Source organism: Cydia strobilella, chromosome 11 (genome assembly GCF_947568885.1).
Source record: "Cydia strobilella chromosome 11, ilCydStro3.1, whole genome shotgun sequence".
Classification (NCBI taxonomy): domain Eukaryota; kingdom Metazoa; phylum Arthropoda; class Insecta; order Lepidoptera; family Tortricidae; genus Cydia; species Cydia strobilella.
The window spans coordinates 18,740,169-18,767,683 of NC_086051.1; the positions used below are offsets into that span (position 1 = coordinate 18,740,169).

Genomic DNA, 27,515 nt, shown 5'->3' on the forward strand with positions numbered 1-27,515 from the left:
CGGCCGCTCCAATCAAATCAATCAATCAAACTTTTATTAGTAAAATAGAAGTATTTTATATGTCAACACATTATTATTATCTTATACATAGAACATTACTTACACATTTCACAGGAATAATTATATTAGGTACATTATTATTTTTGGTCAAATTATTTTTATATGAATGCTCCGATATATTTGACGGCGGCTGTACGCCACAAACACGAGGGACCGATATTTCCATTTCGGTTTCGGCAGGTTTCAGCATAAAAAATATGTGTCCACCGAAGTTTTGGTTTCTGCCAAAACTAGAGCAAAACCCCTTCAGTTTCAGTTTGGGTCAGACAGTATTTTTTACCTAAGTATTGTGTCAAACTACCCAATATGCATTAGGTACCCAAATATTTAATATTACACAGTTAGTAAAATTTTATTGATTGAGTTTTTAAAGTTTAATCTTGTTTTTGATGTAGATATTTCTGTAAAGATCCCATTACTGGAACAATTTGTTTCCTCCATAGAAACTAACCTTATACTTATTATGATCATCGTTACGTAATTGTATCTATACTCCCGAAAACCTCGAAAACGACTCCCGACTAAAAAAATACATTTCCATAAATATAGAATATGTATGCAGGTGTGATTCGTTCCCTGTGGCGCGTGTCCGACGCCCTGATAACGGGCGAGCGCATGTTGAGGGAAGCGCAGGACACGTGGGCCTCGCCGGCGCCCAAACCCGCCAAACCTGTCGACGCCACCCGTATGTTATGTATCATGTTGTTGTTCTGAGCTTGTTCACTACTACTACTACTGCAGCCATGTTCTTACCACCGACGAAGCTTTTGCTGCGTCAGTTTTTAGGGTACCGTACCCAAAGGGTAATAAGTGCGAGTCGGACTCGCCCATCGAGGGTTCCGTACTTTTTGGTATTTGTTGTTATGGCGGCAACAGAAATACATCATCTGTGAAAATTTCAATTGTCTAGCTATCACGGTCGATGAGATACAGCCTGGTGACAGACAGACGGACAGACGGATAGACGGACGGCCCTGGACCCTAAAAACGGGACCCTATTACTAAGACTCCACTGTCCGTCTGTCTGTCACCAGGCTGTATCTCATGAACCGTGATAGCTAGACAATTGAAATTTTCACAGATGATGTATTTCTGTCGCCGCTATAACAACAAATACTAAAAACAGAATAAAATAAATATTTAAGTGAGACTCCCATACAACAGACGTGATTTTATTGCCGTTTTTTGCGTTATTATACGGAACCCTTCGTGCGCGAGTCCGACTCACACTTGGCCGGTTTTTTTATAAATGTAGTGAACCTCCACCACTACTCTTTGCGCTATACTTTTTCTTTTACAAATCATAAAAAATATTTAATAATAAAATATTATTTACAGTGGAAGAGAAAACTGACTTGGAAGAATCGACAGGAGAAAGCGAAAACTCAGGTGACTAACATGCCTACCCTCTATTGTTGCCCGTCGCTTAAGGGGCCCACTAAACATCAGTCCGTCGGACGATATCGGCCTGTCAGAACAAAAATTTGACAGTTCTGAACAATTGACAGTCAGTGGGCCCCTTTACAAGTCAATTCTGACAACAATCTCTTCAATACGACCCAAGAGACTCAGATTCCAACGCAAAATGTATTTAAATTACTTATCTCAAAATAAGTAACCGAATGCATTATTATTTTCAAAGACCTTTTTATTAGTGACTTCGTCAGCGTATACGACAGTCGTTAAAAACTTTCATCCCTATTTACACCCCCTTTTGGATTGGATAAAAAAAAACTTAGAATTTTATTACCTAATTTGAAGAACATATGTTCCAAATTTCAAGGTGCTACATTCACTGGTAGATTCGATTGTATTATCTGTTAGTATTTACATAACTACTATTTTATATATTTTAATATCTAATTAAGACATCGTATACATTATACAAGTCATCTAATTATTTCAAAATATTTATCAGTACGGTTTTTACTCACTATTATTTTTAGTCGCTTTTGGCGGTTGTACGTCGTGCACTGCGCGCGTGTGCACGACGTACAACCGCCGCGGACACTCGTGCCTGAGGATGGATTCCCAAAGAATCCGAAACATGTCGCCAAAAGCGACTAAAAATAATAGTGAGTAAAAACCGTACTGATAAATATTTTGAAATATGTCTCACGATAGTTTAAGTGCATCTAGTTATTCTAAAAAGTCAACACATAAAAATAATGCTTTCAACAAAATAAAACAACGGACAAAAAAAATTAAATTGACTTGTAAACGTTGGGCAACAATTTCACAAATTATTGAAGGATATCAGAAACTTACTGCAATATTAAAAAGGCACCACTTATGTGTTTGCAGAGGGGCCCCGAGAGCCCCGAGACGAGAAGGACCACCCTGGTAAGACTACTGTACTGGATGATTTTGGATTCGTGATTCCAAAATGTCAAAAATGTATTAAGATGGTCATAGTGAACAAGGTTTCCCATGGGACCGATATGATAATCGTGAAAATTAATACTCCTGGGCCCGTACGTTTCGTCTACTCCGGGCCGTCAAGGGTGTACAGTCGAAGGCAAAAATATCGATCCGCACACATGGCTCAAAAATATGTGAACACGACTTTATTGTCTAAGGTGTAAGAGCGTACACATATTTTTGAAACTGTGGGAATGTATATATATTTGACTGTACATTGGATTTATTTTCGCGATTTTGCTGTCACTGAATTGTCAAACGTCAACTTTTGACAATCAATTATGGAGCTGTACAGCGCCATCTCGTTGCTGCATGCATGAAATTTTCTTATATTTTACGCATCTTACTCAATCAATGTATCTTTGGTTACATCAATGAATAACATCATATAAATTACTAATTGTGTAAGCCACAATCATCATACAAAAAATGTATTATAATTAGTTAAATCCGTATGTGAAACCGGTTATCTATTAACCGGCAGAAGCCATACATCATTCAAGGATGTTATTATATGTGACGTTTTCAATCAAAAGGTACCATATTGTCGCTTACCATAAGGACGAAAATTGCTTGTATCCTTATACGAAAAACCTGTCAGAGCGTCCCTATGGCAAGCGACAATGCGGTACCTTTTGCTTGAAAACTACACATGTGTACCGAGCAGGTGGCGACGAAGACGAGGAGAAAGGAGACAAGAAGACGGTGCGGCAGATACTGTCGCAGCTGCTCTCGAATAAGGAGGCCTCCCATCAGGTACTGTATTCTTACAATGAAACCCAAACAACTGGTTTAAGGTTAACCCTTTAACCGCCATGTGTACTAAATGTAGGCTTTAGGTAGACGGCTCAAGGTAATGTTTGAACATTAGTTAGATTGAGAATACTAAGGGAATGAAAGCAATAGAAAATTAGGTTAAGAACGGAGCACTAGTTTCTTCCCGTCCGTACCCGCAAACTTTTGCTACGCAGTCAACTGGCGGATAAACGTGTGCAAACTCTCGGCTTCTAAGGCTCTTTACTGAGTCTCCTTCGAAGTTAGAGCAACTTTTGGCTCCGTTTGCAAAGTAAAGTTGTAGAAAAATGGATGCTTAAAAATTGAACATTCCGCCCACCAAATAAAACCGAGTGTTCCTGAACTTAATTTATTAATTATGATGAAACTATATAGACCTCATCTCCGTAAATCATCTTGAAGTTATCCGCTGCGTCTCCACCCACTCACCCGCCGTCGCAATCTCACCCGAACATGTTGCACGGCCTCTTCCCACAGTACGACCCGGACACTCTCTTCCTGTCCCCGCAAACCGTCGCTACGCAGTCAGCCAACGTGTAATACGTCAGTGTGTGCAGTGCCGGCCCGAGTCCTTGATCAGGGTATCAGGGTAGAGCGAAATCGGGGTTTGGCGCCCTTCGTTGAAGCTTTTTACCCAAAAGCAAAACGAACCGTATTTTTGGGCCCGCGTCACACTCGCGTCTTTTAAAACTTATTTTTTTTTCTCATTTGCCATTTTGGCGCCTTCCTTGCCATCTGGCCCCTAGAGCGGCCGCTCCACTCGCTCTACTCTAGATCCGGCCCTGAGTGTGTGCACTTTACGTTCCGCTATAGATCGAGGCTCCTTCGAAGTCGGAGCAACTTTTTGCAGTGTTTTGAACGTTAAACCTGATTTAATGTGGCCCGCAGCGTTCTGCGGCTATGAGAGGGATAAATACATAGCAAAATATAGAGCTCTATGCTATCGACAACATTATTGGCTGTTCAGGTTTTCAGCCGCGACCGAAATACTCTGAAAGGAAAAACGTTTAATGCTTTTCTTTGTTGGTGTAGAACGGAATCATAATCTCACATGGACTGGTACCGGTAGTAGTGCAAATTGGTGAAGTGGGTTCCGTGATCGCGGCCGCGCTCGCTTCAGTTACCTACCATCGCTCGCTTCGACTGCAGAGACACAGGTATCTTATTACACTTGATTTTTTCAACCTTAGGGGGCGATACAAGAAAAATAGCATTGGTCCCATAGTAAAAGTTGCTTAGACTACATATTCTCTTACAAGAGGTGAAAGGTTATGGTTTTCGTTAAATTATTTACCTTTCGGGTGTTTTATTAAATATCCGGACCGAAATTTTTGGTTATCTTTTCCATTTTTCTCCGAGGACGATTTTTTTGTTCTATACGTCACTTCCGAGGTATGGACGCACGTTTTTAGACCACCATTTTTGATCACCAAACCCATCTAATAGGTACATTTTGTTAAATTGTGTAGCACCCAGTCGGAAGCCGATGAAGCCGAAGCCGGTACGGGAAAAGACCGAGTCGACGGCGACAGGAGTAAGGCCAAGTCCAACGACCACATCGAGGTTTTACTCAAGGTATTTCAACCTTCCTATTATTCGCCTTTATACCTCTATTCAACAACTTTTATGCTCGTTTATAACCGCAACTAATTCGAGTTAACATAATTTAGAACTTGCCGCTAAACAGGAACACTTAAACCGTCTTTAAAAGAAATAAATGCATAGTGTACCGCAAGGAAGCTCCTTAGGTCCATTTTTTCTTCCTGACAAAAATCTGTGATGTTTTGAAAGAAATAAAATATTCTGTCTGTCTTGCCAGTTACTCTCAGATAATAGGGTATTTGACAACATTAAAAATATATAACGAATTGCTGTCATCCTGAAAGATAATAAACTAATAAAGTATATTTCACTATATTTGAATGTACCTATAAATTATGTTTAGTTTTAGGAATATAAACGAAAGAAAATTTAATATTTTTTGAAATTTCATCAGGGACGTGAACGGTCTGTGATTGGTCAACGCTCGGATGACGTCACACGCGCGTAAACATTCTTGATTGCCTTGAGTGTTTTAACTGTTTTATTTGTATTTAGTTAATTTTAGTTATTGTTCCACAGTTTTCTGATATATTCCGATTTATCCGTATATCTAGTAGCACAATATTCATAAGAATCTCAAAATTTTCGCAAAGGGCGATCTACAACAACAGCAGTCTATAAGTACATGCAGGAGGTTGCAAACACTCTAAATGCCAAAAAATACGGAGTTGGCGTCCTCCTGGATATGACTAAAGCCTATGACAAAGTCAAGTATACAATACTTTTGGATAAATTGTATGGGGTGGGGATACGAGGACCAGCCCACAAATGCTTTGAATCGTACCTAAAGGATAGAGTACAACTTACGGAGATAGAATACTATGACATAAATCACAGAGAAATAAAAATGATACGATCACACAGCAAAGTAGTCAACTCCTCAATCCCCCAAGGAAGCGTTGCGGGATGCCTTCTATTTCTGTTATACATTAACGATCTTCCAAAGATATTAGAGGAGACATGCATACTATTTGCTGATGACATTTCATTACTCATTGAATGCGAAAATAACGACCAATTAAATGACAAACTAACGTCGGTATTACAGAATATAACAAATTGGATGTATGACCATAATCTCGAAATAAATTACACGAAAACAAAATTAATGACTTTCCACCCTCATCAAAAAGCTCCATTAGATTTAGTATTTCATTATAATAACACTCAGATAGAAGTAGTAGAAGAATTCTCTTTACTTGGACTTGTTATAGACAAAAATATAAACTGGAAGGGACACATACAATTATTAAAATCTAAAATCTCTAGTTTTACATACGCGCTGAGCGAGATAAAGAAAACCACAAACTTACAGACAGCTCTCGCCGTGTACTACGCGTACGCCAACGCATGGCTAAGATATGGGATCATTTTATGGGGGAACAGTACTGACGTACCATCATTATTTATACAACAAAAAAAGCTGATCCGCATACTGGCCAACGTAAACTACACACACACATGCCAACCACTTTTCCGACTATTCAAAATTCTCACATTACCATCTATATACATATTCGAAATGTGTAAATTTGCAAAACAAAATAATCATATATTTAAAAAAAGATACGAATTACCCACAACCCACCTACTGAGACATCAAAACAAATTACTACTACCGGCCTCTAAAATTAAAAAGCACTCTAATAGTACCTATGTAATGGCAATAAAAATATTTAATAAACTGCCAGAGGCTATAAAAATGTAGAAAATGATAAAAAAAATGTTTAAATTAATTAAATCTCTTTTATTAAAAAATTTTTATTACACATTGAACGAATATTTAAATGATAATAATATAAACGAATAACGAAATAATATAGAATGAATAATTAATATCTTAGTAATTATGTCATTTTCTATCAGAATGTAATATGTAACTTATAAAATAAAATAAAAAAATTGTTTTGTTAATTTAGTTTTTAAGACAATTTTGCTGTGCCCTAACAGGGTATCATGTACCGACTATATTTTATTTACCACCTGTATGAAATGAACATGATTGCAATAAATAAATGAAATGAAATGAAATGAAAAATGGAGCCGAAATATGTGAAAGCTGATAGCGGCAACCTACCAGACATAGAGGCATCAATGGTTGCACTTTACTTTAAAGATAATCCGGATTACTATGCTGCGGAACTTAGAAATGTAAAAACAGCTATGTGAGTATACGTAGAAATTGTTTATTTACGAACATTTTGATTTCGATGATACGAATACGACGACGATATATATATAGAATACGATGACGAGAATAGTATCTCCATACTGCACTTTAGTTTGAAAGAAAAAGTATGCTACTAACTACCTACTAATGCTGAAAGAGCTATGTTATGAGGTTATGTAGTAATACATTAAATACCTAGATCTTATTTCGTTAAATACAACAAAATCCGCTGCTTTAACTACCATATTTATTTACAGTTAAATATTACTTACATCGAAGTGGTCTTCACACATAAAAACATTTGTATGCGCTAAAATGCTCTTTGGGTCTCTTCGCGCTAGTTTTAACCACATTTTTCTTTTTTTGGGATTCGTTGGAACGGAAACAAACAATTTATCTGGTTTTTTTACAGTCGTACTTGAACATTGCGGCACTATACACCATTTATATACCATTTTACAGTGAAATAATCAATTCAATGCACATAAACCATAAGATTTACTAAGGTCATTGACTGAGTCTACTCGCGTGTGACGTCACACGTGTCACGTGATTAGCCCCTTTGCAAAAACAGCGTTTAAGGCGCGTTCAAAATAAATAAACTTTAACATTGATTTTTTATATTTAATACAGGAAATTTCACGGAAATATCAATGTAGTGTAATTATTAAGTCATAAACAATCAATTAAAACCATTTTCAAAAATTAGTCAAATAGCCTATTGACATCATAAAGATATTGTGCGCAGATAATAGAACGTATTTATGTCATTTAAAGAACTATTATTGTGCACAATAGACGTAAAAGTATCACGGAACTCAAGCCATTTGCCATAATTTCCATCGAAAGACGGCAGCTTAATTTGGGGGAGTTTAATATTAATTTGATGGCTTGAATTTCGGCTACTAACACTTCCATCGTCAGCATCAGCAAACCTTTGTTTGTGCATCTCTATAAATTCTTGCGCGCAATTGATAAGATCAAAGAAATCGTTTTCAATCTGTATATTTTCAGTCAGCTGATCGTTATCGCTGGTTATCGATTCTATCTTTTCCCGTAAGTCATCAAAATTATTGAAAACAATTTCAAATCTGCTCAACCGCAATGCCAGCTCATTAACTTGACTGGAAGTAATACTTGTATTGCTCTCAAATTCCGCATATTTATTTTTAAACACAGTTACTTTACCCTTAATTACACTACGTTTTTTTAATAAATCTTTTAACTCTGCTTCAGACATTGTAATGAACAACAAGTAATAAAAATGTTATAAATACCGTTTAATCCGGCAAACCTTGCAGTTCAGATTCAAACCCGTGCAACGTTGATAGTCTTAAGAATGTGCTATCACGCCGATGGAGTGGCCGATGCGCGTGATCCTTTGTTCTCCGCGCCGCGTGGCAACTGTCGGCCAGGCCGCTCGACTTGTTTACGCAAAACCTGGAATAGTCGGCGAGTGCAATAAGTACCTATGCAACTACAATGCAAATTTATTCTTTATTGATAGCTAAATGGCTATATGTTATTAAAGGGGTTTGATCTTTTACTTAAATGTCTTACTTTTGCACAAAAAAAGGGTAAATTTCACTATTTTTTTCGGTGGAAAGGAGTTAGAATGAGTGGAAGGATGGAACGGGCACTCCCCTGAAATACGTAGACCAGCAGGCAGCAGGCAGGAGTCCACTTTGCCTCCACGTCACGCCTCCTCCTCGTGGACCTCGTGGTTGCAGGTTACGTTGTCCTTAAAGTTATTGCGCCTCCGCGCAATGTCATGTCTTCGGTCGCCAAAAATTATGTTCGATCTTCTTTGAGGTTCTCTTCAATAAATTCACCTTTTATGATGTAACTAGTTTTTTATTACTTTGGAAAATTACAATATATATATAGGTAAGTATTATGTGTGTTCGCGTGACCGCGCTCGGATCGCGTCTGGTTTTGGGAGGTGGGGCGCATCCAATGGTGCAGCCCGCTATCGGTGCACAGTGGGCCTTTTGTGTGTCTGAACATGCTCCGCGCCTTGAAAGCTCCTGCTTTCAACATTGTTGTTGTTGGTCAGTATCCTCTCCGTCCTTCAGCAAAGGGCATATGCAGGAAATACCACGTCGAACTAGGCCCTTTCGTGTGCGTACATCTACAACGCGGCATAATCCATCAGAGCCTTTGTGTAGCTTTTCAATGCGGCCGAGCGGCCATGTCAACGGCGGGCCGTGGGGTTGCTTCACCAGGACGAGCTGACCCGGCTGGAGGTTAGGCTGTCGCGAGCGCCATTTGGTACGCTGCTGCAGGAGGCTGACATACTCGTGGCTCCATCTGGCCCAAAAGTGTTGGCGCACTTGCTCCATCCGTGCGTATCGGTGCAACTGGCTCGGTTTGGCTTCTTCGAGGTTTGGCGTTGGCAGCGAAGTCAACGATCGTCCGATCAAGAAGTGCCCAGGGGACAATGGGGACAGGTCGTGAGGATCGGAGGATAAGGGACATAAAGGCCTACTATTCAAAATCGACTCAACCTGAACAAAAATCGTCTCGAGTTCGACATATGTGAAGTGCATATTACCAATTATTCTTTTAAGGTGATATTTCGCGGATTTCACTGCGGCTTCTTTAAGCCAGAGAAGTTAGGCGAATACGCGGGTGCGAATCTGAACTGAATGTGTTCATTAGCAAACGTTTCTGAGACAGAGTTATAAGAGCTATGAATAACTTGGCCTATTTCGTTACTAGCCCCCAGAAAGTTTCGGCCATTGTCCGAAAAAATCTCGTAAGGCTTTCCTCTCCTTGCAATAAACCGCTTAAGAGCCAAAATGAAACTTTGCGTGCTGAGATCACTGGCGAGTTCAAGGTGAACGGCCTTTGTTCTCAGACAGCACATTATGCACAAAAATGATTGTATTAATTGGGCTCCACGCCCTTTTTTACTTAAAATTAAGAACGGACCAGCATAATCAATGGCCGTGGATTGAAATGGGTACCCTGGCGTCACGCGCTGAGCGGGCAGGTTTCCCATAAGTTGAGTCGCAACTGCTCCTCGCAAGCGCTTGCAAGTTATACATGTTTGATAAGTTTTGCGCGCTAGCAATCGTCCGCCTATTATCCAATATTCTTCGCGAACGCTTGAGTGTAGCAGCTGTGGCCCGGTATGTTTTAATTGTTTATGGAAATGTCCATATATTAACTTACTTAAATAATGTTTACCGTCTAGAATTATCGGATGTTTTTTATCATATATATAATCCGAGTTGGATAATCTGCCGCCAACTCGCATAACACCATCTTCATTTAGGAATGGGTTTAAGGACAAGACCTTTGACCTTTTGCTTATAGGTAAATTATTTTTTAATAAATTTAATTCGTCAAGAAATGAAGTCTCTTGCGAATATTGTACAAGCTTAGTTTCAGCCGCATGCAATTCTGAAACACTTAATGGCCCTTGAAATTTATTCTTCGGCTGTTTACAATTATTTATAAATCGTAAAATGTACGCGACTGACCTTTTCAAGCGATTGAAGTTCGAAAAGTTTTCTAATTTAATAAAATCCATTGACGCGTTCTTCCTCAGACTCGCGCTCATTACTTGAACAGTGGATTTAACTTCCGGTATATTTGAATTTAATTAAATTGAATTGTCTTGAGAAGGCCAGTCACTTTCGTTACACTTTAGAAAAGACGGCCCTTGAAACCACATACCGTCAGATGTCAGCTGATCGGGCAATAACCCGCGACTAGCTGCATCAGCTGCGTTTTGACCAGACGGAACGTGGTTCCATTGAGCGCCGCGAGATAATTCCGTTATCTCAGACACTCGATGTAATACAAAGGTCTTGAGTTGCATTTTATTTGATTTGTAAATGTTTAACCACGAAAGTACGATTTTCGAGTCGACCCAAAAATACACTTTATCAATATTCTGTCGCAATGACTTCCTTATTTTGTCGTAAAGTCGACAGGCTAACAATGCGCCCAGTAGCTCCGCACGTGGGATAGTAACAGCTGGCCGAGCAGGCATGACCTTGGCCTTGCCACAGAGCAACCGAACCACTACTCCCTTATCGCTTATCGAGCGAATATATGCGCACGCGGCGTAGGCCAATAAGGAAGCATCCGAGAAAAAATGCAACTCAATATTTTCCGCCTCAGGTTGCAATACATAACGATCAATTTGGAACGAAGTCAAAATATTTAATCCGCGCACGATCTTATTCCACGTTTGCTTTATATCGGAAGGCACTTCATCGTCCCATTCCAGGTGCAATGTCCAGATATTCTTTAAAAGTAATTTAAATGTGATTGTGCAAACACTTAACAGACCCAAAGGGTCAAATATGCTTGCAATCGTGGATAAGATAGTACGTTTTGTACACTTAGAATCGGCATTGTTTACATCTTTAACGCCCTTCGAGCAGCTGATTAACAACTTATCCGCCGCTGGGTTCCAACGAATTCCGAGCGTAGAACACTCGTCATTAAAGTCGACATTCGATTGCTCGTTAAAGTTTTCCTCATCTTGAAAGAGTTGAATGCAATTAGATTTTATTTTACGTAAATTCATCTGCGCCTTTGCTAAGGTTTGTGAGACCGATGTTAAAATATATTTTAACTGGTCGGAACTGTCCGAGCCCGTAACTAAGTCATCTACATACATATCTCTCTCAATTATAGTTTTTATATGCGGATCGTCACAAGTCTTAGCAATTTCATATAAACATCTTATGCTTAAATAAGGCGAGGACGACATGCCGTAGGTAACGGTATCGAGGCGCAGATATTTAATGGGTTCCGTACTATTTTCGCGCCATAAAATGACCTGTAAATATCTATCATTTTCGTTTACTAGGATTTGGCGATACATTTTTTCAATATCTCCGATCAATACATATTCATGTTGACGAAAACGAGTGAGAATTGAAAAAATGTCATCCTGTATTGTTGGCCCAACCATTAAGAGCCAACAGGAGCTGAGCGAATTCTCAATTTTGAGATTTCAAACTGATTATCTCCGTCGCGCTGACGGGGGCGGCGCCGCCATATCCCCGTGTGTGTGGTGCACGCACACAGACGCGCACGTCATTTGCGCTCACGGACAAATCAAGCCTGCCTGCAAGTCGCGTCGCGGTCGCGGCCCGCTATATAGGCATATCATAGGCTATAGCTAGTTCTTACAAACTTTTTCTGTTAGCTTAGCTCGCTACCACCACTGAGCGTTTACTTATTTCCTGTTATTGTGATTTAACTTCTTCGTTTTAGGTAGCTGAATTCAATATCCTTCTACAACCTGCAATCCAAATAACATTTTGACTTTTACAGGAGAGTAAAAAAACAATCATTTCTTTTCTCGTTTCCGTGCGGAAAGTATCAACTTTCGACACGCTGTGCTATTAGTACCTACATTGTGCAACGAGGGGGGTAAGTGAGATTCTGTAAAGGAGGAGTTTACAATATTCTTACCCCCGGAGTTACACACAATGGTTTTCGTTACACTTTTTTTTTTTTTTTTTTTTTACTTTATTTAGAACACAAAAAGTCACATATACAAATGGGTTTGAAGTACACTTGTAATGAAAAACTAAATTTTCAGGGAAATAATTATAAAATACGGTGACATTTCAAATATTCGTCCGCCATATTGTCATTTCTTGACAGGTTAGGCATCTAAGGCACAGACCTTCGGCATTCAGCCACGATTGAAAATTTTGTGTAAAAATATTTTAAACGGCTATTAAATTAATCCAATTAAATATTATAAACAAAAATACTAAATTATAATTGTCAGTATTTTAGAAGTAAAGCTCCCTTACACACCCTTATACTTTAAACAAAGTATTTTACTTATAACTTACTTGGTTCGTACTTCGTATGAATTAGTGACATATCTAATTAAAAAAAGAAAGCTATAACTCCCGCGGGAACAATATAGGCCTTTTGTTTTCCCTTCAGTACACCTGCATGAAATAAGATCTTTTCGAGCAAGTGTGATGAAAAACAAATTTGTCGCTCTCCGGCTTCGTTGATTAGAAAAAAAGAAAGCCTCAGGTAAGATAAAATTATCATAACAAAGAAACATGTGACATGAGATATTTCTTACGTTGATGTAATTATACAGTTTTATTAATGGTCCGTTTTTTATTTATGAGTCAGATTTTGATTTAAATAGGTATGTTTGAAGAGCTCCTAATCCTGGTCGGAATGAATAAGAAACCCCAATTTGGGACAATAGTCTAGTCTACAAAACGTTCAAGGTGGTTAAAAATATAGTGTAAGCTGTTCGCATTAAAAAACCGCAAATCGATGTACAGGTTAGCCGTTTGGTACACGTATACTAGAGGTCAAAACAAAATTATCGACCCGCAGTTCCTAAAAAAAATCCCTTGGGAGGGGAGTGCTGAAACTTTTTTTGGATAAAAAATCTTTTTTTTGTATAAAAAAACTTTTTTTTTAAACCTATCGTATTCTTCTCTTATCTATCATACGAAAGGGCTTTTTGAAGCGATTCTGAAAATATATCACATCATTACATTTTAGCCATTTTTCTTAAATTGAAACAAAAAGAATTTTCAAAACATACCAAGTTTGGGCTCCTCCAGATACGATATGGCTGATTTTTTTGTACAATATACCAAAAATGATACGTGATTTCCTCACATCTAACCCAAAAAAAGGAATTTTTAAAATAATTTTATTTAGTTTTTTTTTTTAATTCAAAGTGACACAGTTAGGTTTAAAGATCTTTATTTTCTCATAAGAATACATAATATTCACTTACACGAGAATTAATTGTTTTTTCGCGCAAAATACATTTTATCGGTGAGCGCACACTTAACCTATAACAAATAACTTAATACTGTAGGTATTAACATATATGACTTAAACTAAAAGTATACAAATTAAACTAAATTAAACAAAAAACACTTTTTTTTGTTTTTTTTTTGTCGGGTATATCAATAACTTATAAACAGAACAATTAGCAATGGAATGCGAGCGTAGTTGCTACGGCCCGGACCGGCCGTTCTACTTCAATACCTATTTTACGAGACTTATGGAACTCGCACTTAAACTATCGTGAGACATATTTCAAAATATTTATCAGTACGGTTTTTACTCACTATTATTTTTAGTCGCTTTTGGCGACATGTTTCGGATTCTTTGGGAATCCATCCTCAGGCACGAGTGTCCGCGGCGGTTGTTCGTCGTGCACTGCCCGCGCCGCCCGCCTCGTCGCTCGTTGCGCACGCGCCGATGGGGCGGGGGCGGGGGGCGCGGGGCAGTCCGCAGATGGAGTCGTCAAGTGAAGGTCTGGTAGGGCGGCTGTATCGAACGAAGCGAAACGAACGAAATAATAGTGAGTAAAAACCGTACTGATAAATATTTTGACTTATGGAACTGTACTGCAGATACGGTACATATTAATCATACAAGGATACGTAATATCCATATATCCAACGGGAAATACCTCTTTAACCCTTTAACTTGACCCCAAACTTGGTATGTTTTGAAAATTCTATTTGTTTTAATTTACAAAAAAAATGGCTAAAATGTAATGATTTGGTATACTTTTAGAATCGCCTCAAAAAGCCCTTTCGTATGATACCACACACGATAGGTTTTTGAAAAAAAAAATGTTTTTTTCCATACAAAAAAAAAATGTTGTAGCACACCCTTCCTAAGGGATTTTTTTAGGAACTGCGGGTCAAAAATTTTGTTTTGACCTCAGTATGCGTGTGCCAAACGGCTAACTTGTACATCCATTTGCGGTTTTTCTTTGAAATTGGGCTTGTACGGCTGCCACTAATAGAGATACTAACTCTTAAAAATACGTATGATACCTCATTAGATTCGGAATGATGTCTAGAAAAATGTATTCGAAGCATTCCCACATAAAAAAAGTTCAAAAGCTATTAACAAAAAACGCAAACGTACCATTACGCAAAAAACAGCAAAAAATCACGTTTGTTGTTTGGGGAGCCCCACTTAAATATTTATTTTATTCTGTTTTTAGTATTTCTTGTTATAGCGGCAACAGAAATACATCATCTGTAAAAATTGCAACTGTCTAGCTATCACGGTTCATGAGATACAGCCTGGTGACAGACTGACAGATAGATTGACAGACAGACAGACAGACAGACAGATATTATTTTAAAGGTATTAAATATTCTTTTAAAATTAGAAAAAAATATGGTGCATTTAAAACATATCATGGAATATACTACGGTTATAAGTTGATAGTATGTAAAGTTATTTTTTCAACAAGTTAGGCAATTATTAAGTAACCACATTTTTCTCGAACTTTCGTCTTTGTTGTAAATAAAAAAAAAAGAAAATAATTGGCGTAAAAAGTATTTCGCCTCGTGGAGCCCTTTTCATATACATACTTAATAAGATCACGTCATAAACGATTTAATAAAAGTAATACTTTATTTAAAATAAATTTTAGAATAATAGTGAAAATTGTAAAATATAAAACAATATTTTAACCAAAGTATTACTAATTCTTTTTACAATCAAATGTATGAATACGTACTTAGAACTGATACTTTTCTAAATAACGAATAAATGGACTAAATTGTGTAATTAATTTTTAGTGCAAATCACCACAATTTGCTTCTAAAGAGCAAATCAGTGACCAAAAATTATATATGATTTTAATGTTTCGTTCATATATTCAGATTTGTGTATGAAAATGTGAAATTATTATTTCTAAAATAAATTATTCGTCCCTAATTTACACAATAATTATACCAAATTTGATCTCATAGCAACAGATATGTAGAAATAGAGGCAAACTGGACCGCAGAAGCCGACTTTTCCCCTCCCTTTTTCGCGGGTTACCAGGACTTAATCTCGTAGCTAGTGCGTCAGCTCAGCTTTGTTTGAACCAAGGAATAATAAATAGTGTTAAACGATATCCCCTGAGGCCAAAGTGCATACTCACTTTACTTACTTCGCCTACTAAGAGGCAAATCGCGACTTTGAAAAGGTTTATCGATCTTATCACATCACTAGATTATCGACATTTAATGTCGACTATTGCCCATCACTTTTCTGTCTGTGTACGTATTTAGAAACTTGACCCCGCCCCTAAAATTAGTGCGATAAGAACAACTGCAGCTTAGGCGAAAAATCCTGCGTAAAAATCTCAAAAATCGAGGTTTTGTACTCGACTGTTTCCTCCTCCAAAACTTAACCAATCGTAACCAAATTTGGAAATCTAAATGATTATGAAATTGTCTGTGTCGGACTGTTTTGATTTTTTGGCTAATTGATACCAGTTTTGAATACCACGCCTCTCATTGCGGCATAGTCAGTGAGGCCATTTTTGGCCATGTTTGAAGGGCTCTAGCGCCTTAAAAAACAAAAATATCAAAAAAAGCAAAACACACCGACACAGATATTGACAATATTAATCTGTGTTGAAAAAATCATTGCTCTAGCTTCAAAAACCACGGAGGAAACAGTCGAGTACGTTTGTATGGAGAAATGACCACTCCTGTTGGCTCTTAATATGTCGTTCAACGACATACCCGACGATGTCTTCGCTGAACAGTCGAAGACGACACGACACCGTGTCGTGGACGATTTTTCACGTAAAATTGGGTGGTGGGCAAGAAAATTCGCGACATCCGGTTTTTCTGTTGGCGTAAGGTGCCCTAACTCTTGATACTCGCGTATAAAATCGCAATATTGTTGTTTTACGTGAGGTTGCCTTTCAAATCGTTTTTCTAAATAATGCAATCGTTTTTTAGCAATATGAAAGGAGTCACCTAATTTCTCGGGTGACTCTTTTAGAGGCAAACTCACGCAAAACCTGCCGTCTGGCAATTGGTAGGTATTTTCGAGGAAATGAGCTTCGCATGCTTCTTCTTCGGCTGTCCACTTCTCCTGCGGTGGCAGCTCCTCTAGTTCCCAGAACTTCCTTAACTGGACGCTGATTTCGTGGCTGAAGTTACAATGAACTTTATTGCCTAGCCCGTTATTATTATTTGACATAAAAGTGGTTGGACCGACAACAAGCCATCCGAACTGCGAGTTCTGTAGGAACGGTTTATTTGTTCTTGTATAAGAAGACCCCAAAAAACGTCGCCCCCTAGTAACAATTCTACTGCAGAGGGACGATAAAATGACTCATCCGCCAAATCTACGTTTTTAGGTATATTTAATGATGAAATATCGACCTCGTTTTCAGGGACTTCGTTGCCTACATCGTCGACTACGGAGCAAATTATAGGTATTTTTATTGACCTATCCCTGGATTGCACTTCTATCGTGCACCGTCGTAACGTTGTAAAAGATAATTTATTAAGGCCAAAGACCTCGGTCTCATATTCAAAAACAGGAAGATTTAATTTTTCCTGTAATGACCTTTTTATAAACGAAGATTCACTTCCACAATCAAGTAACGTACGTACGCGATGGCACTGATTATTTTTGTTTACAATATCTACCATAGCCGTAGATAGCAACACCTGCGTTGCGTCCGACGAACAGAATGATATCGGAAATGCATTTTTTACTTGATTGTCACCTGCTGTTGAGGTACTAGCCTGAGAGGTACTAGGTACCTGTGCATTGTTTGGTACATACGTTCGATGTAATAATGAATTATGTTTACGTCCACATATTTTACAAGGATTCGCTCGGCATTGAAATGCACGATGACCACCTCGAAAACAGACTGGACACACCTTTGACTTATATATTTCGTCACCTCTCACTTCTGGTGTCATTTCGAGAAATTTATTACACGTAGATATACGGTGGTCACCTTTGCATATCAAGCACGATGATTGAGGCGAGCTGGTTGTCGTTGGGTTCGAAGCGGCTGCGACAAATGTTTTTTGAATTTTATCTAATTTCTTTTGAGGCTGTTTCGTTTCAGGCCTTTCAAAGTGACTGCCGCTTCGAGCCAATGACTCCAGTATATCGGCCCTGCTACGAAGAAAGTCAGTGAACTCAGATAGCTTCGGCGAGTCTTCTAGACTGTTTCTTTTTTCCTCCCATTTTCTTAATGTGATCGGGTCAAGCTTGGAGGAGCAAAGAAAAACAATAAGCGTATCCCAGCAATCTACCCTCTCGCCGAGGCTCTCGAGCGCTCGTAAATTTTTTGTTACATTATCAATTAAGTTACGCAAACACTTATCTGACTCTCTTGTCAAAGACTCTATGCGGAATAAGGACTGCAAATGGTTATGAACCAGTTGACGCTTGTTGTCATACCTATCACACAATAAACTCCAAGCGACGGCGTAGTTGGCGGCAGATATTTCCAACGATTTAATTACAAGCGCGGCGCTTCCCTCAAGGGAGGTGCGCAGATAATAGAACTTATTTATGTCATTTAAAGAACTATTATTGTGCACAATAGACGTAAAAGTATCACGGAACTCAAGCCATTTGCCATAATTTCCATCGAAAGACGGCAGCTTAATTTGGGGGAGTTTAATATTAATTTGATGGCTTGAATTTCGGCTACTAACACTTCCATCGTCAGCATCAGCAAACCTTTGTTTGTGCATCTCTATAAATTCTTGCGCGCAATTGATAAGATCAAAGAAATCGTTTTCAATCTGTATATTTTCAGTCAGCTGATCGTTATCGCTGGTTATCGATTCTATCTTTTCCCGTAAGTCATCAAAATTATTGAAAACAATTTCAAATCTGCTCAACCGCAATGCCAGCTCATTAACTTGACTGGAAGTAATACTTGTATTGCTCTCAAATTCCGCATATTTATTTTTAAACACAGTTACTTTACCCTTAATTACACTACGTTTTTTTAATAAATCTTTTAACTCTGCTTCAGACATTGTAATGAACAACAAGTAATAAAAATGTTATAAATACCGTTTAATCCGGCAAACCTTGCAGTTCAGATTCAAACCTGTGCAACGTTGATAGTCTTAAGAATGTGCTATCACGCCGATGGAGTGGCCGATGCGCGTGATCCTTTGTTCTCCGCGCCGCGTGGCAACTGTCGGCCAGGCCGCTCGACTTGTTTACGCAAAACCTGGAATAGTCGGCGAGTGCAATAAGTACCTATGCAACTACAATGCAAATTTATTCTTTATTGATAGCTAAATGGCTATATGTTATTAAAGGGGTTTGATCTTTTACTTAAATGTCTTACTTTTGCACAAAAAAAGGGTAAATTTCACTATTTTTTCGGTGGAAAGGAGTTAGAATGAGTGGAAGGATGGAACGGGCACTCCCCTGAAATACGTAGACCAGCAGGCAGCAGGCAGGAGTCCACTTTGCCTCCACGTCACGCCTCCTCCTCGTGGACCTCGTGGTTGCAGGTTACGTTGTCCTTAAAGTTATTGCGCCTCCGCGCAATGTCATGTCTTCGGTCGCCAAAAATTATGTTCGATCTTCTTTGAGGTTCTCTTCAATAAATTCACCTTTTATGATGTAACTAGTTTTTTATTACTTTGGAAAATTACAATATATATATAGGTAAGTATTATGTGTGTTCGCGTGACCGCGCTCGGATCGCGTCTGGTTTTGGGAGGTGGGGCGCATCCAATGGTGCAGCCCGCTATCGGTGCACAGTGGGCCTTTTGTGTGTCTGAACAGATATATATGGTATAAACTCGGCAGGATGGGCTACTGTGCCGCATATACTACGCGCCGCAGTTCCACCGGCTGCGGCACGCGCTGCTCGCGTCGCTCGCCGACCTCGCGGCGGAGCAGCCGCGGCCCGAGGACGCGCGCTGCTGCGACGACCTCAAGGACAAAGGTGATCTATTTAGATATTTCCTACATATACTACGCGCCGCAGTTCCACCGGCTGCGGCACGCGCTGCTCGCGTCGCTCGCCGACCTCGCGGCGGAGCAGCCGCGGCCCGAGGACGCGCGCTGCTGCGACGACCTCAAGGACAAAGGTGATCTATTTAGATATTTCCTACATATACTACGCGCCGTAGTTCCACCGGCTGCGGCACGCGCTGCTCGCGTCGCTCGCCGACCTCGCGGCGGAGCAGCCGCGGCCCGAGGACGCGCGCTGCTGCGACGACCTCAAGGACAAAGGTGATCGATTTAGATATTTCCTACATATACTACGCGCCGCAGTTCCACCGGCTGCGGCACGCGCTGCTCGCCGACCTCGCGGCGGAGCAGCCGCGGCCCGAGGACGCGCGCTGCTGCGACGACCTCAAGGACAAAGGTGATCTATTTAGATATTTCCTACATATACTACGCGCCGTAGTTCCACCGGCTGCGGCACGCGCTGCTCGCGTCGCTCGCCGACCTCGCGGCGGAGCAGCCGCGGCCCGAGGACGCGCGCTGCTGCGACGACCTCAAGGACAAAGGTGATCTATTTAGATATTTCCTACGTAACTTCCGAAAAACTGATTGGTACGAGCCGGGGTTGGAACCCGCGACCTCCGGATTGCAAGTCGCACCGCTAGGCCACCGGCGCTTCATGTTTCATGTCATGTGTATAAGTAGTTATTCCAAAATAAAATTAAAATAATTGCTCTCTTTAAATTACTTAGGCTTTTAACCAGGGATGTTGCGAATATTCGCATCCGCATCAGCAACCGCGGAACTTCCGCATTTTTTTCAACATCCGCATCCGCATAAAATCGATGCGGAGCTCAATGCGGATGCGGATGTGGAACAGGTAGGTAAAGGAACGTTTTAGCGGCGGCGTAGGTGCTAGGTAATTTCGTCATTAGCCAATAGGAATCTCATTTCGTTTTTGTGATTCGTTGATCGAGCACTTATGCCTATGACGGACAGCGACAAGAAGTGAATAGTTTGTTTTATTTAGACTTTAGTATAGTATTGCGATTGGTGGGGGCACCTATATTCTTGTTCAAATACTAAAAGTTTCGTTTTTTTTTAATAAAAATCACTAAAGTGTAATATTTGACGTTTTTATGTGCCTAATCTCGAGTATTTCGACATCCGCATCCGCGGATGTGAGCCTTTAAAAATCCGCATCCGCATCCGCGGATGTCAAAAAATCGGCATCCGCAACATCCCTGCTTTTAACAGAGACTATTCCGTGTATCAGGATGGACTACTGTGCATATGCTATGTACGTGCTGCGATAAAGGTGACGGCGACCATTGGCTTGCAGTGCTTGGTGTCCTTGGTCTAAACATCTTTTTAAATTCATCATGGTCATCAATGCAGCGGTTACGCGAACGCCATTTCAAAGCACTACGTTATAGGAAGGATATTTTATTTTAATTGACATTTTACGACATTAAATCGTGTTTTTACATTAAAGGAAATAATTGAAAAATTCACCACTTTTGGTAAGATTCCAACTCGTGAGCTTTCGGAACACCAGTCTGATCGCCAAACGCACCGCAGACGTTACGCGGGTTACGCCTCTGCTTAGTACAAAATTAACTCGTGTCTGGCACCACGAACATCTTCAGTGAATTTAAATGTCAAAATAATAATTTAAGTTTAACAATCCTGAAATATTTGTTGTAGACAAAAGTCTGTGCGATATCGAAGAGGGCTTTATCCGTTCGCTGGCGCACTGCGTACCCTGGGCGGCCAAGGGCGGGAAATCAGGATCAACGTTCTGCAAAACCAAAGGTATATGACAACAAATACTCGCTTCAGCCCGTTTGTGATAACATAAGTGGGACTAAGACACTAAATAAAATTTGCCACTGACTCAGTAAACCCAAAGAAATGTACTATTTTTTTTTAGCTTTTACTGTATTTAAGCCGTTTTAAGCTCGGATTATAGTATGTCAGACAATGTGACTCTCTTTATAACACGGTACAATAATGTGTGACACAAAATAAGTGTGTGTTCCGCAGATGACCGTTACGTTCTAAAAGAGATGACCAAACCGGAGTGGACCCAGTTCCTGGAGTTCGCGCCGCACTATTTCAACTACATCACCAGCTGTCGCAGCCAGCAACTACCCTGCTTATTAGGTATGTATTAATGCCGCTTTTACTGCCTTGAATATTCTTGATTTGTTGGATTTTTCTTGTTATTTTTATACATGAATTTCGGCAATGGATAGAATATTGGTGGTATATTTCTTGGTCGATACCATAATAAGATTTATTTACATGTCACTTTTATTTAACTTTTCTTGTTAGTTCGTATGTATATTAGTTTGAATCAAATCTTGAAAGCTAAATTAGAACCAGTTCCCGATTATCGTTAAGGCACCAATTTGGTATACTTTTATAATGAACTAGCGACCAAAAGAAATGATTATGTTTTTTTTTCTCTAAAAAAACATAATCATCTCTGCTGTAAAAGTCTAAATATTAATTGGATTGCAGGTTGTAGAAGGATATTTAATTCAGTTACCTAAAATCAAGAAGTTAAATCACAATAACAGGGAATAAGTATAAACGCTTAACGAGTTATAACCGACTAGCGACCCGCCCCGGCTTCGCAAGGGCAGGTCAACTAATTTACACAAAACCTTATAAATTATACATGTAAACCTTCCTCTTGAATCACTATCTATTAAAAAACGCATCAAAATCCGTTGCGTAGTTTTAGATCTGAAGCATACATAGGGGCAGACATACAACAGGAAGTGACTTTGTTTTGTACTATGTAGTGAAGCAGGGACGTTGCGAATATTCGCATCCGCATTCGCATAAAATCAATGCGGATGCGGGTGTGGAACAGGAAGGTGCAGGAACGTGTTAGCGGCGGCGTAATGCTAGGTAATTTCGTAAATTTCGTCATTAGTCAGTAGGAATCTCGTTTCGTTTTTGTGATTCTTCGATTGAGCATTTTAAATAAATAAATCATTTTTATTTCGAGTAACTTTTACAGACTCATAGCTTGTGTTAGTAAGTACTTATAGCTATGTTAATGCTTACATTTATCACTATATATACAGAATAACTATTATCATAAGATTAACATTACAAATATTGCAATAAATAAATAAAAAAAATTTAGCCTATGATGGACAGCGACAAGAAGTGAAAAGTTTGTTTTATTTGGACTTTAGTTTAGTAATTCCATTGTAGGGTACCTATATATTCTTGTTCAAATAGTTAGTTTCGTTTTTTATAATAAAAAATACTAAAATGTTATATTTGACGTTTTTTATGTGGCCTAAACTTGACTTTCGCATCCGCATCCGCGGATGTGAGCCTTTAAATATTCGCATCCGCATCTGCGGATGTCAAAAAATCGGCATCCGCAACATCCCTGGTTTCAATTTCGTTCCAAGATCACTATTGAAACAAAGGAAAAAATTGTGTTTGTGGAACATTGCGTGATCTCTATAAGTTTAAGAATTTTCTCCCAGTAGGTACCAAAAAACTACTAGTGCAGGCTCTAGTTTTGCCAGTCATTGACTATTCGGACGTGTGCATGACTAAAATCTCACAGGAGTACCTCAATAAACTTGTTTTATTTTTGGCCTCCGTAAATACGACCAAGTTTCTTTCTATCGTCGTCATCTCAATTAGCTTTCCATCCGTCGTCGTAGGTACCTTAGACTCCTGAGTATATTATTTCCATCTTTTTCGAGCCTTCTGCACCAGGATATCTTAAATGTAAATTCACTTTTGTCGCCCCCCATCCAGGCTGTGAACTGCGTTCCTCCCGCTCACTCAAACTCTCCATTCCTTCTCACCGTATTGGTTTTATGTCCCACTCCTTCGCCGTTCAGGCAATCCGTTTCTGGAATTCCTTCCCTTTTTCGATTCGACAAGCCCCAAGCAAATCCGTTTTTAAGCGACTACTCCGCAAGCATCTTCTGTCAAAAGAATTTAAATAATGTTTTTCGTCTTGTATGTATTAGTATCTTTTGTATATTATATAAGTATTAGTATTTAATCATAATTTTGTAGGTTTATTTTATTAAGTGTTTATACACGGTGTTTCATGACACTGAAAACCTACAAACAGTTTGTTCAGAATCGACAGGAGAATCGATTGCGCTATATTTAAATGGGGGTATTTTTTATTATTTTCACATGTCCAGTCTACAAGTTTGTAATGCAACAATATCTATAACGAACATTTGACACGTTGTTTGTCAATTAGCAACAGTGAAACACCCTTAACTGGCCATTGGTAAACCTTCTCGTTGCAGTAAGGTATATGCAAATGGTCAGTAACAGTGTTTACGATGGTAGCTAGCAATTGTTTGACGTCACTAAAACGACAAAGCATCGTGTGATTCGTGTGTAGAATTACCAATCGCATAGAATTGTTAAGAAAACTAAACAACGAATATTTTTCGAGATAATTATAGAATTAAAGAATATAAATACTCAAGATGAGTTCGAAATAAAAAAAATCTGTTGGGGTGTCTCAGGTTTCCAGTGGCTCAAATAACACCGTGTATATAATATTTGACTTTTCGGTTCAATTTCTCATTATAATTTATAAATCTCTCCTGCACCAACATTTATGTCTGTGTTTGACCCAATAGTTGACTTGTAGTGTAGAGAATGCCATTTGGCATTAAGTCCGCCATTTGTAAATTTTTCTTTGTGCAATAAAGTTTAAAAAAATAAATAAAAATGACGCAGCAGCAGAAGCCAATTGTATAAATCTAATTTAATAAGGAATTTATGTTTGTTTTCCCGTAGCCCGTATTGTCGGCGTGTACTCGGTGGGCGGCGCCGGCAACGGCGTGCTGGTGATGGAGAACGTGTGGTACCGGCGCGCCGGCACGCGCTTCGACCTCAAGGGCTCCTCGCGGCACCGCCTCGCCCAGCCCGCGCCCCTCGCCGTGCTGCTCGACGAGAACCTGCTGCAGCGTGAGTAGGGGGGGGGGGGCTGTAGCGGACTGTGATGGACGTGTGTACCGTCACCTCGACCTCGAGGGCTCCTCGCGGCACCGCCTCGCCCAGCCCGCGCCCCTCGCCGTGCTGCTCGACGAGAACCTGCTGCAGCGTGAGTAGGGGGGGGGGGGGGGCTGTAGCGGACTGTGATGGACGTGTGTACCGTCACCTCGACCTCGAGGGCTCCTCGCGGCACCGCCTCGCCCAGCCCGCGCCCCTCGCCGTGCTGCTCGACGAGAACCTGCTGCAGCGTGAGTAGGGGGGGGGGGCTGTAGCGGACTGTGATGGACGTGTGTACCGTCACCTCGACCTCGAGGGCTCCTCGCGGCACCGCCTCGCCCAGCCCGCGCCCCTCGCCGTGCTGCTCGACGAGAACCTGCTGCAGCGTGAGTAGGGGGGGGGGGGGGGCTGTAGCGGACTGTGATGGACGTGTGTACCGTCACCTCGACCTCGAGGGCTCCTCGCGGCACCGCCTCGCCCAGCCCGCGCCCCTCGCCGTGCTGCTCGACGAGAACCTGCTGCAGCGTGAGTAGGGGGGGGGGGGGGGGGCTGTAGCGGACTGTGATGGACGTGTGTACCGTCACCTCGACCTCGAGGGCTCCTCGCGGCACCGCCTCGCCCAGCCCGCGCCCCTCGCCGTGCTGCTCGACGAGAACCTGCTGCAGCGTGAGTAGGGGGGCGGCTGTAGCGGACTGTGATGGACGTGTGTACCGTCACCTCGACCTCGAGGGCTCCTCGCGGCACAGCCTCGCCCAGCCCGCGCCCCTCGCCGTGCTGCTCGACGAGAACCTGCTGCAGCGTGAGTAGGGGGGCGGCTGTAGCGGACTGTGATGGACGTGTGTACCGTCACCTCGACCTCGAGGGCTCCTCGCGGCACCGCCTCGCCCAGCCCGCGCCCCTCGCCGTGCTGCTCGACGAGAACCTGCTGCAGCGTGAGTAGGGGGGGGGGGGCTGTAGCGGACTGTGATGGACGTGTGTACCGTCACCTCGACCTCGAGGGCTCCTCGCGGCACCGCCTCGCCCAGCCCGCGCCCCTCGCCGTGCTGCTCGACGAGAACCTGCTGCAGCGTGAGTAGGGGGGGGGGGGCTGTAGCGGACTGTGATGGACGTGTGTACCGTCACCTCGACCTCGAGGGCTCCTCGCGGCACCGCCTCGCCCAGCCCGCGCCCCTCGCCGTGCTGCTCGACGAGAACCTGCTGCAGCGTGAGTAGGGGGGGGGGGCTGTAGCGGACTGTGATGGACGTGTGTACCGTCACCTCGACCTCGAGGGCTCCTCGCGGCACCGCCTCGCCCAGCCCGCGCCCCTCGCCGTGCTGCTCGACGAGAACCTGCTGCAGCGTGAGTAGGGGGGCGGCTGTAGCGGACTGTGATGGACGTGTGTACCGTCACCTCGACCTCGAGGGCTCCTCGCGGCACAGCCTCGCCCAGCCCGCGCCCCTCGCCGTGCTGCTCGACGAGAACCTGCTGCAGCGTGAGTAGGGGGGCGGCTGTAGCGGACTGTGATGGACGTGTGTACCGTCACCTCGACCTCGAGGGCTCCTCGCGGCACCGCCTCGCCCAGCCCGCGCCCCTCGCCGTGCTGCTCGACGAGAACCTGCTGCAGCGTGAGTAGGGGGGCGGCTGTAGCGGACTGTGATGGACGTGTGTACCGTCACCTCGACCTCGAGGGCTCCTCGCGGCACAGCCTCGACCAGCCCGCGCCCCTCGCCGTGCTGCTCGACGAGAACCTGCTGCAGCGTGAGTAGGGGGGCGGCTGTAGCGGACTGTGATGGACGTGTGTACCGTCACCTCGACCTCGAGGGCTCCTCGCGGCACCGCCTCGCCCAGCCCGCGCCCCTCGCCGTGCTGCTCGACGAGAACCTGCTGCAGCGTGAGTAGGGGGGCGGCTGTAGCGGACTGTGATGGACGTGTGTACCGTCACCTCGACCTCGAGGGCTCCTCGCGGCACCGCCTCGCCCAGCCCGCGCCCCTCGCCGTGCTGCTCGACGAGAACCTGCTGCAGCGTGAGTAGGGGGGCGGCTGTAGCGGACTGTGATGGACGTGTGTACCGTCACCTCGACCTCGAGGGCTCCTCGCGGCACCGCCTCGCCCAGCCCGCGCCCCTCGCCGTGCTGCTCGACGAGAACCTGCTGCAGCGTGAGTAGGGGGGCGGCTGTAGCGGACTGTGATGGACGTGTGTACCGTCACCTCGACCTCGAGGGCTCCTCGCGGCACCGCCTCGCCCAGCCCGCGCCCCTCGCCGTGCTGCTCGACGAGAACCTGCTGCAGCGTGAGTAGGGGGGCGGCTGTAGCGGACTGTGATGGACGTGTGTACCGTCACCTCGACCTCGAGGGCTCCTCGCGGCACCGCCTCGCCCAGCCCGCGCCCCTCGCCGTGCTGCTCGACGAGAACCTGCTGCAGCGTGAGTAGGGGGGCGGCTGTAGCGGACTGTGATGGACGTGTGTACCGTCACCTCGACCTCGAGGGCTCCTCGCGGCACCGCCTCGCCCAGCCCGCGCCCCTCGCCGTGCTGCTCGACGAGAACCTGCTGCAGCGTGAGTAGGGGGGCGGCTGTAGCGGACTGTGATGGACGTGTGTACCGTCACCTCGACCTCGAGGGCTCCTCGCGGCACCGCCTCGCCCAGCCCGCGCCCCTCGCCGTGCTGCTCGACGAGAACCTGCTGCAGCGTGAGTAGGGGGGGGGGGGGCTGTAGCGGACTGTGATGGACGTGTGTACCGTCACCTCG

The 27,515-nt window shown here is 42.4% G+C and overlaps 1 protein-coding gene across 1 annotated transcript in view; it reads left to right on the forward strand.

The window, feature by feature from the left end:
* The window catches only part of LOC134745654 (putative 1-phosphatidylinositol 3-phosphate 5-kinase), a 63,991-nt gene that overhangs the window by 33,341 nt on the left and 3,135 nt on the right, over positions 1-27,515 (forward strand). Inside the window, exons 23-32 of the mRNA XM_063679776.1 lie at positions 623-745; positions 1,399-1,449; positions 2,344-2,403; positions 3,149-3,237; positions 4,309-4,433; positions 4,746-4,851; positions 19,637-19,775; positions 21,488-21,595; positions 21,827-21,946; positions 24,593-24,763. Coding sequence (XP_063535846.1) covers positions 623-745; positions 1,399-1,449; positions 2,344-2,403; positions 3,149-3,237; positions 4,309-4,433; positions 4,746-4,851; positions 19,637-19,775; positions 21,488-21,595; positions 21,827-21,946; positions 24,593-24,763 — 1,092 coding nt within the window. The remainder of the gene's footprint in view (positions 1-622; positions 746-1,398; positions 1,450-2,343; positions 2,404-3,148; positions 3,238-4,308; positions 4,434-4,745; positions 4,852-19,636; positions 19,776-21,487; positions 21,596-21,826; positions 21,947-24,592; positions 24,764-27,515) is intronic.